Below are 10584 nucleotides of genomic sequence, written 5' to 3'. Positions count from 1 at the left end.
GTCTTTCCTGTTTTGTTGGCTGTCTTTCCAGCTGTATGTGTTTTAAATCCTAGTAAAGATACACTTTTCCCCAGGTCAGGGGCCATACCTCATACTTCCTGGATTCCATCACTGTTGCTTAGAGATTCACCTTACATCATACTAAATTGTACTTGATTTTAAAAGCTGGAAAGGGAGACTTCCCTGGAGGTCTGGTGGTTGAGACCCCCCACTTCCAATGCAAGGATTGGTGTTCGAGCCCTGGTCAGGGAACCAAGATCCCACATGCCATGTGCCACAACCGAAAATTGAAAGAATAAAAATGAAAAATAAATAAAACTATTGTAAAAAATCTGGAAGGGACCGTGGAGAACATCCTTTTTATTTATTTTTAAGTTATTATTACTTTTTAGAATATTTATTTGGCTACGCCAGGTCTTAGTTTCAGCATGAGGGATCCAGTCACCTGATAGGGGATTGACCCTGCATTGGGAGAACAGAGATTTAGGCTCTAGGTCATCAGGAAAGTTCCAAGAACATCATTTTTAAAGAAGAAGCCAGTGGGAGCCTAAGATCACATTATCAGTTAAAGGTAGAAAATTCACCAGTACCCGGCTTTCCTTATTTTTGCACCATTCCCTGTTAGTAATTGTAGGGGTTAAAGGGTAAATGTTCCTTGAAATGCAAGAGAAAGTACATCTTACATGGTTCCCCCCCGCAAAAGTGATTAAAAGTTGTGTTTTTTTTTTTAACGTTATTTGATCTATCTGGTCAGACAACATGGTCAGAGCTTTTGCTTGTCAGAGAAAAAGATACCCGTTGTTCTGTTCCCAATTCTAGTTAAAAGAACATTTACCCATGAGCACCTGGAATTGTGGGGAATGTGGACTCCATTCATTCCTTCATTTAACATATTAAACACGTATAAATACATCACCTAGGTAAGGTGACGTGCACATTTCTCATCACAAGGTGGAACAACAGGAAAATAATAATAGAGAGTAGACTCTACTCATTCACTGTCTATTAATTCCTTACTGACCTGGGGACTTTAAATCTCTCCCTTATTTTTATCTCTTTATTTAAGAAAAACTCAAACAATACAGTATCTTATGTCCTGTGAATATCTGCAGGACTAAAGCCTCAACTGTAAGAGCCTCCTACGTTTCCTTCCACTTCTAGGAAATGTAGTTAACTCAGGCATCACTATCACTCTTGCCCCCTAGCTTAAGAGACTTTACTTTAGTTATGTGTAAATGGACTTAAGGGGCTTCCCTGGTGGCTCAGATGGTAAAGTGTCTGCCTGCAATGCAGGAGTCCTGGGTTCTATCCCTGGGTCGGGAAGATCCCCTGGAGAAAGAAATGGCAACCCATTCCAGTACTCTTGCCTGGAAAATTCCATGGATGGAGGAGCCTGGTAGGCTATAGTCCATGGGGGTGCAAAGAGTCAGACACGACTGAGCATCTTCACTAGTTCAAATGGACTCAATGGACGTGAATTTGAACAAACTCCAGGAGATGATGAAGGACAGGGAAGCCTGATGTGCTGTTGTCCATGGGGTCACAAAGAGTCGAACATGACTTAGGGGCTGAATAACAGTAACACTATAATGCTACTATTATTACCAACACGTGCCTTATGCATTTGTGGGCTGACTTGCCACCATGATTTGTTTAGCTCTTGTTCCTCCTCCAGTTGGCACTTGTTGCCTGGGAGCTTCTCAGCCCAACATCTTAGGTGGTGCTCCTTGGGCAAATAGGTGATGTGCAAGTTTTTCGGAACAATAATATGCAAGGTCTTTCATGACCTTTTATGACCAGCAGCCACCCACCTAGGGGTGTGACTCAGCCTGGCAGGCAGCAAACTCCAGGCACTGCTCCCTCAACGCACCTTCTGTGGGTCTCCCAGCATCAGGCAAGTGCTACCTTGTCTCCTCGCACAGAAAGCCTAGGGGTGCTGAGGTTCTCCTCCCCCACTTCGATTATTTCTTTATTTCACTGAGACTGGGGGTCTTCTATCATTTCACAAAAAGGATGCCCTCTTCATTTGGGAGCTATGCTCTAGCTAGCTTCGAAATTGGAAAAATTCTTCTTTTTTTTTTAAATTGGAATATAGTTGACTGAGGGTTTCTCTGGTGGCTCAGATGGTTAAGAATCTGCCTGTAATGTGGGAGACACAGGAGATGTGGGTTCAATCTCTGGTTCGGGAAGATCCTCTGGAGAAGCAAATGGCAACCCACTGCAGTATTCTTGCCTGGAGAATCCCATGGACAGAGGAGCCTGGTGGGCTACAGTCCATGAAGTTACAAACAGTTGGGCATGACTGAGCGACTAACACACACACGTGGTCGATACAATGTTTCATGCATACAGCAAAGTGATTCAGTTATTCCTAAACATGTATTTATCTATTCTTTTTCAGATTCTTTTCCAATATACGTTATTACAAGATATTGAATATAGTCCCCTGTGCTGTTGTGTTGTACAGTAGGTCCTTGATGGTTATCTACATTTTCGTGTGTATATGTTCATCCCAAACTCCTAATTTATCCCTCCACCCCTCTTTTCTCCTTTGATAACCGTAAGTTTGTTTTCTTTGTTTGTGAGTATATTTCTGTATTGTAAATAAGTTCATTTGTATTTTTTTTTTAATTTCACCTGTAAGTGACATCACTTATAGAAAGATGATTTTCATCTTTCTCTGTCCAACATACTTCATTTAGTATGATCACCTGTGTGTGTGTGTGTGCACGCGCGCGCCCAGTTGCTCGGTCGTGTCCAACTCTTTGCAACCGCATGGACTGTAGACTGCTGGGCTTCTCTGTCCATGGAAATTTTCCAAGCAAGAATACTGAATCGGGTTGCCATTTCCCTCTCCAGGGGATCTTCCCAGCCCAGGGATTAAACCCCCATTCCTTGTGTCTCCTGCAAGGACGATTCTTTACCACTATGCCACATGGAAAACCCCCACGACAGTCTCCAGGTCCATCTGTATTGCTGCAAGTGGCATTATTTCACTCTTTAATATGGCTCAGAAATATTCTCTTGTGTATACACCACGTCTTCTTTACCCATTCCTCTGACATTTATGTTGCTTCTATTGTAAATAGTGCTGCAGTGAACATTAGGGTGCGTGTACCTTTTCAAATCAGAGGTGTTGTCTTTTCTGGATATCTGCCCAAGATTGGAACTGCAAGACCATATGGTAACTCTGCTTTTAGTTCCTTAAGGAACCTGAATACTATTCTCCGTAGAGGCGGCACCAAGTTACATTCCCATCAGCAGTGTAGGAGGGTTCCTGGAAAAACTCTTAAATGATGCAGAAAACAATACAAGCTTCTGAATGGAAGAAAGAACAAGCTTTTAAGGTGGCCCTGGGGAGGGTAAACATGTCTACCCTGATTAATTGTGTAGTTCGGGAATAATTGATTCCAGAGTGAGCCAAAGGTGGGGTTGCTGGGCCTGCACCGTCAATCCTGCCCTTGCCTGCAGTCACGGGCAGGGAGGCAAGGCTAAGCTGTTCAGTCTCAGCAGCAAAGAAACAAAAAAAACCCAAACTGCCTGGTGTCTGTGCTGGAAAAGCAGGTCTTATGGCCTCACAGGAAGGAAAGGGAACAGTGGTCTTTCGCTGTTACAAGTGTTTTGTTTTTTTTTGTAAAGTTCTCTTGTAGGGATATTTCAATTCCCAAGGACAGACAGGAAAGACAGCTATATTTTCAAAAGTCAGACAATGCTGCTTTAAGTTCGGATTGAATACCAAAGAAGTATGCTGGAAGTTCCTAATTGGCTAATGACTGTGTCTCTCAATAGAGTAATATTATTAACGTCTACCCTCTAAGCCTGTAGAAATCTGAATCCGTTTCTTGCTGGCCAGTTGGAAATAATAATGTAAACAGACTCTTGTGGCCTCATTAAGTCATGTGTCTGAACACTTTGTCAAACTGCAAATATTTAAAATATTTTAATATTCATTCTAAGCCAAAAAGGCTTTGCCAAACTAGATACTGAAATTACTCTCTGTTGTTTTGAAACAGAATAGATTATAGCCTGATATTTAAAGGTATTATTTGGAGGGAGAAGGGAAGCAGCTTGGGATTGAATTTTCCATTATCTGGAACTATGGGGACACTAAGAATTAGATTAATCTGCTCTCTTCGGCTAAAGGCTCCATCTACTTTTTCCACTTTGCATAAAAATCCAAAGGTGGGTTCCATGCAGAGTTTATTTGTGATAGATCTTAGAGGATGAGGAGAATTTAGTAAGGGAGGGAGAAAAATAACGTATGAGCTGGAAGAATGAAAAATGTGAGCAATGAAAGGTAGAAGGAAAACCTGCCATGGTTCAGGAAGTGATGAGTCATTCAGTTGGAGTACAGAGTGCCTTGAGTCATGGGGATTAACCTTGCTTTTCCTGCCTCTGCTGAAAGCAAAAAATCAGCATATTGCTCTATTAATTTTATTAATAGCAGAGAAGAGACTTTTCAAAAGGGAGCAGGGAAAGGGCATTAAAAGACATTTTTTTCTTCATCGGGTGGGGTGGGGGCTGTCTACATGGTGCCTTACTGCTACAGAATGAAGGCTCAGAGAATTACTTTCAGATCAAAGGTGAGGGGAAATGGGAAGACAGGCAGTACTTGCATGGGAAGTCATCATAAAGAACATACGTTGATCTGCATGAAAAAAGAAATGGCCACCCAGTCCAGCATTCTTGTCGGGAAAATTCTATGGATGGAGGAGCCTGGTCGAAAAGCATCAGACACGACTGAGCACCTTTCACTTTCACTTTTCATTGTAAAGGTACAAGGCAAAGAGGATGAGTGGTGTTCTCTAAAACCCTGAACTTCCCAACAGTTTGGGGAATAGTTTTTAAGAAAAATTTTGGGATGAGAGCTGCAGGGCGTGTGACTTTGTTCTTACTGACTGGAAAGCTGTGCGGAGAAGAATTGATGCTTTTGAACTGTGGTGTTGGAGAAGACTCTTGAGAGTCCCTAGGACTGCAAGGAGATCCAACCAGTCCATTCTAAAGGAGATCAGTCCTGGGTGTTCATTGGAAGGACTGATGCTGAAGCTGAAGCTCCAATCCTTTGGCCACCTGATGCGAAGAACTGACTCATTCCCTGATGGTGGGAAAGATTGAAGGCGGGAGGAGAAGGGGATGACAGAGGATGAGATGGTTGGATGGCATCACCAACTCTATGGAAATGAGTTTGAGCAAGCTCTGGGAGGTGGCGATGGACAGGGAGGCCTGGCGTGCTGCAGTCCATGGGGTCACAAAGAGGGACTGAACTGAATTGAGGTAGCAGGGTTCTTTGCTCTGCCTGGGAGGGGCCCTAGATTCTGTAGATAAAATAGACACTGTTCCCTGTATGCCCTGAGGGGGAACCAGGACCCTGCCCCAAGGCTGTGCTTCTGTTTCTCGGCTCTTCTCCACTTGTGTCTGCACGCCCTTACCCTCTCTGCCCTGATTAGCAGCTGTTTGAATCTGCCCTTTGGAGCGCAGGGAAGGTCAAGGAAGCTGAAGAAAGCCTATTTCCTACAAACAAGAAATAGGTGACAGAGAAAGGCTTTGTACCAGGAAGGACCCCACGGGGTCCCGCCCTGTCTCAGCCTTAGGACAAGCAGCCCAGGCGGAGGAGAGGGGGTGCGCCCTGATCTGAGTCACAGGACACGGAACCCTGCACTTTCAGATCCCCTAGGACAGGAACTCCTTTCAGCGCCCGATTTGGAAGAGAGAAGGGCGGGGCCCCGGCGGTACCGTCGAGCCGGTTGGATGAGGGTTTCTTTGGGACCTTGTCGCTGCCTTCCCACCCACCCCACCCTGACGCGGCGAATTTGAGAATGGAGGCTACCGGGTACACCCAGGGCTGTGCCGGGAGGGTCCAGGGACCCTCCGGGTCACGGGGGACGAGCGGGGGTGAGTGTCGCATCCTGTGGGGTGACCAGCAGGAAATGGCACGCGAAGCGCATCATTTCGACTTTTGACTCTTACTGTACTCATTCCCCGAATGACCACAGCAAGGGGGAGGGGCTCGGGGAGGGAAAAACCTCGCGAAATGGAAGAAAAAGAGATCTGAGAAACTGAAGCTGCAGGCGGCGGGGGGAAAGGGGTGAGCGGAGTTGCAGTGAACCCGGCAGCGGCGGCGAGCGGGGAAGCCGCTGGGAGGGGAAGAGGCTGGGCTTAGAGCAACCTGCTGCGGGGTGTAGACAAAGGCGGCTCGGGAGGCAGAGGCCGGGGCGGGATCAGTCGCTCCGATCAGCCCGGGGAGAGCGCCGGCGGCTGGACTCCCGCGTGGAAACCCGGGAAATTCACCAGCCTCCCCTTCAGGGCAGGAATGCCCGGAGGATGCACCAAGCTAAGAACCCGGAGGGAGCAGTGAGTTTGCGAGAAGACTTAACCGGTTTTGACGGCCTTTAACTCTGAACGCCTCCTGGAGGCATGCCTTCACCGATGCGTTCCCTCTTCGTCGTTTTTGTCTCTTCTGTCATCGTTTTCATCGTGTTTTGCGTGTTCAACTTTGGGGGGGAGCAAGGCTTCCAGAGGCTGAATAACTCAGACACTTTGATGCTGACTCAAGTTTGCACATCGCTTATCAAAGACAGAGCACCGTTACTCTGGAGAAACAAACTGATGATGTATGAGAAGTCTTCCTGCGAGGCGTACCTGACCCACAGCCACTACATCACGGCGCCCTTATCCAAGGAAGAAGCCGAGTTTCCTTTGGCATACATCATGGTCATCCATCACAACTTCGACACCTTTGCCAGGCTCTTCAGAGCTATTTACATGCCTCAGAATGTCTACTGTGTTCACGTGGATGAAAAGGCGACAGTTGAATTTAAAGACTCAGTGGAGCAGTTGCTGAGCTGCTTCCCCAATGCTTTTCTGGCTTCCAAGATGGAGCCGGTGGTCTATGGTGGGATTTCCAGGCTCCAGGCTGACCTGAACTGCATCAAAGATCTCGCAGCCTCGGAGGTTCCGTGGAAATACGCCCTCAACACCTGTGGGCAAGATTTCCCCCTGAAAACCAACAGGGAGATCGTTCAGTATCTGAAGGGATTTAAAGGGAAAAACATCACCCCTGGGGTGCTGCCCCCAGCTCACGCAGTTGGGCGGACTAAGTATATCCATCGGGAGCACCTGGGCAAGGAGCTTTCCTATGTGATAAGAACCACAGCCTTGAAGCCACCTCCTCCCCACAATCTCACCATCTACTTCGGCTCTGCCTATGTGGCCCTGTCCAGAGAGTTTACCAACTTTGTTCTCCACGACCCACGGGCCCTTGACTTGCTCCAGTGGTCCAAAGACACCTTCAGTCCGGATGAACATTTCTGGGTGACGCTCAATAGGATTCCAGGTATGTGGGGTTCCCTATTTCACGTGAAGGCGATATTCTGTGCTTAAAAGGGCTTTTCGAGAGCCTGCACCTTTTTGATTAGGAGATAAAAGCTGAAGTATGTAGTTTTCACCTGAATTCTTTCTAAACCCTGAAAGAATTGATGTTCTTTAGGTGACAGTTCAGTAGTCTAACCAAGCTTGGTGCTATTGATCTGCAGTTCGTAGTGTTCTCTTGCACTTAGCATCTTATTAAATCTTTACTGCAGTCAGGATGAATTGTGCCCCATTCCCTCTGGTGTTCTTTCTTTTCTCCAAATTTGTCAGACTTGCTGTAACCCCAGGGCCAATGGCTTGGCCACTCCCCTGCCCATTCCTAGATTCCCCCTTATCAGCCAGATGTCATCAACTCTGAGAAGCTGAACTGACCATCCCACTCTTTTCCTTCAGAGATTTTTTTTATCATCTTCTGGAATTATTAAATCTACTTATTTGCATGGATTTGTTTTTGGCCTTCTTCACATTAGCTCCATGAAGCGGGTCATTTCTCTTTTGTTACCTGCTGTATCCTCTGTGCAAAGAACACACAGTAAATGCTCAATTAAAAAATGAATGAATGGCAAAGCATGAGGCTTTACCGTGGCACCACAGCTGTCTCCCTAAGACCCAGTGGGCAGAGAAATATTTGGACTCACGCATGTACCACATCATAGGCATCACGTTTTAAAAATATATTTATTTCTAACTTCAGATAAATAATGAGGTTCCAGGAGAAGCACTTTCCTTTCTCATCAGAGCAAGGAAATGTGCTAATGGACCAGATCATTGATTTTTTAAAACTATATAAAACGTGATAGGATTTCCTCTGAAGGAAACAGTATGCTTTGGACTCAGTGGAAAATACAAAATGGATCTCTGATGAACTCGACAGCATTATTATAGCTAGAGAAAAGCAATCATTGTTCTGGTGTTTGGGGGGCTGCCAAGTTGGAAACACTGGTAGGTGCTCTTCGACTGCAGGGCAGGGCCTGCTGGGCGATAAACATGCCAGCATTCTCTGGAAAATGCCGTGTTTGGTCTCTGAGTCCCAGGGTGACTGGCTGGGGAACAGGGCTTGCTCCCATCAGCGCGCACTCTGGGTCCTGACCTCCCTCGTCCGAGGGCCTCTGCTTTTCACCATTTACGTGTTGTTTCCATCTTGAGTGTCTAAGTGGGGAACATTAGGTACTCAGAGGCTGGTTTTCATATTTGAGTATTTATTCCCTTTGTGTTTTCACTATCCCCTAGAGATTTATAATGGTCTGATACTAGCCACATGGTTCCAGAGATATCATATTGAGATGAAGGCAGCTGTAACTTCACAAAAGCCTAAATTGTCGTTTCTTAAAAAAAGGAAAAACATGGGTTTGGATTAGTGTTAAATGTCAGTGTTTGCTTAGCAGAAGGATGGTTAGTCTTACCAATGTCAAATCAACTTAAGAAAATCAAGGAAAAAATAATCTTTCACTGCCCTCCTCCCGCCCCTTTTTTCCCCTTAGTCCCGTACTCCTTTCCAGCCCTGGTGAAATAAAGGCAGGAGGCTGGGCATGATATACCTTGATAGGCTCAGGAGACAAGACCGTTTTTGCTCTAGGTTTGTGGGGTAGCTCCCTGCCTTCTGCCCTCTCTTGGTGACTGTATGGTAGTGGTGGTGGTTTAGTCACTAAGCCGTGTCTAACTCCTGTGGCTCCGTGGACTGTAGCCTGCCAGGCTCTTCTGTCCAAGGGATTTTCCACATAAGTCGTCTCTTGGAACTTCCTATCTCCCCAGCTACAAAATAAAAGACTCAATAGGCAAGACCCTTTTTTCTTGTTCCTACATATGCCTTTTTTTTGTTTTTGCAGAGGACACAATACTCAGAACCACATAAACACATAGCACGCAGCTGTTGAGAACTTGTAGAAAGGCTAAGATACTGGTGAGTCTAGACTCCCTCAGTCTTGCTGCCCCTTAGCCTTGGCAAGTGCATGTCATCACCCCTGTGGGAAACTGGAGGCGAGAGGCTTCACTAAAGGGGCCCTCGGTGATCTGATTCTTCAAGGGATGCCTTTCAGAATAATGTGCCACTTCCCAGGGGCTTGCCGCCTTCCTGTCTTACATTCCGGGTGGTATCCTGGTTCAGGGAGCTGGCAGGAGGATATCCTGCCCATAGGTGGGCCCTTCCTGAATCACAGGTGACAAAGAGAATAAGCCGTCACGTGCTCTTGCCCCAGTGCTGGACCTCCCCTTCAAAGGCGATGCCAGTACTCCATTCTCTCCGGTGGTTTTCCCCTTGAGCGTTCTCCGTGATTTAGGATAGGGTTCGTGAACCTGGTTCTTAATTACCAGGCACCCTTTGACCATATCAGCTCTTCCCTTCTCCGTGTCATGTTTTAAGGGGAAAAGTCCTTCGATAAACACAGCATAAACATCTTTCTCCAAGTTCAGATAGTGCTTTTCCTTGGCTCCCTCAAAGTTTCCTTCTCTCTCTGTCCTAAACATCCTAAAAGATCTTTTTTTAGGTAGTTGTTTATTTACCTCCTTGGCTGTGCCAGGTCTTAGTAGCGGCCCTTGGGATCTTCAGCTGTGGCTTGCCAACTCTTAGTTGAGGCAGATTGGATCTAGTTCCCTGACCAGGGATCGAACCTGAGCCCCCTGCATTGAAAGTGCAGAGGAGTCTTAGCCACCAAACCACCAGGGAAGTCCCGCTAAATATCCTAAATTAAAGTCTTTCTGTTAGGAAGACCCTGCACAGGCATATCGAGCTTCCTGAAACACCCACAAAAGGACTCAGACCATGAACATCACTAGAATCCTGTTCCTGAATGACATCAGAAAACTAAAGAAGAACAGTTTAAGATGAGTGACTCCGTGAAAGTATATTCATTGAGATAGGACCGAGTCACATATCCTCACACTTTTTTTTTTCACGATGTCTTTCTGTTGAGACAATGAATTCCCTCTTGGTTTCCCAAACTTAGGTTGTCTCCAACTGTGTTAGAAGGAGAAATGGTGCTGGCCAGGCCAGAGAGGGTCTCAGGGGGCCCTGGTCTCACATCCTTCTTTGGGGGAGGCCAGGAAGAGTGGCTCTCATTCCATCCTGTGTGGCTGTGTACAGGTGGATTATCTAGATTTCTACCTTCTGGCCACATTCTCAAAGGAAACCCTTCAGGAGCACGTATTTCTGTGACTCATGCTGTACAGTATGGGGTTCAGGGTGAGCCTGAGGCTCTATCCTGTGCCCCTGGTATGAAT

At 46.2% G+C, this 10584-nt stretch overlaps 1 protein-coding gene across 1 annotated transcript; it reads left to right on the top strand.

The window, feature by feature from the left end:
* Positions 1–2073: 2073 nt before the first annotated feature.
* Positions 2074–8881, top strand: LOC148774217 (N-acetyllactosaminide beta-1,6-N-acetylglucosaminyl-transferase-like). Its single transcript, XM_088831267.1, has 2 exons — positions 2074–7333; positions 8850–8881. The coding sequence occupies exons 1-2, from the start codon at positions 6415–6417 to the stop codon at positions 8879–8881; spliced, it is 951 nt and encodes a 316-aa protein (XP_088687393.1). The 5' UTR covers positions 2074–6414.
* The last annotated feature ends 1703 nt before the right edge of the window (positions 8882–10584 follow it).

Source organism: Moschus berezovskii, chromosome 23, assembly GCF_049115385.1.
Source record: "Moschus berezovskii isolate FMDL1 chromosome 23, NW_MosBer_1.0, whole genome shotgun sequence".
Classification (NCBI taxonomy): Eukaryota; Metazoa; Chordata; class Mammalia; order Artiodactyla; family Moschidae; genus Moschus; species Moschus berezovskii.
Note: the sequence above shows the minus strand (reverse complement) of the source record. Positions and strands in the feature narration are given on the sequence as shown.

Excerpts from the sequence above, each read along its gene's own strand:
- LOC148774217 (XM_088831267.1), top strand. The coding sequence starts at position 6,415 with ATGCCTTCACCGATGCGTTCCCTCTTCGTCGTTTTTGTCTCTTCTGTC. Across the intron at positions 7,334-8,849 it reads GACGCTCAATAGGATTCCAG|TCCCGTACTCCTTTCCAGCC; the intron begins GTATGTGGGGTT and ends TTTTCCCCTTAG.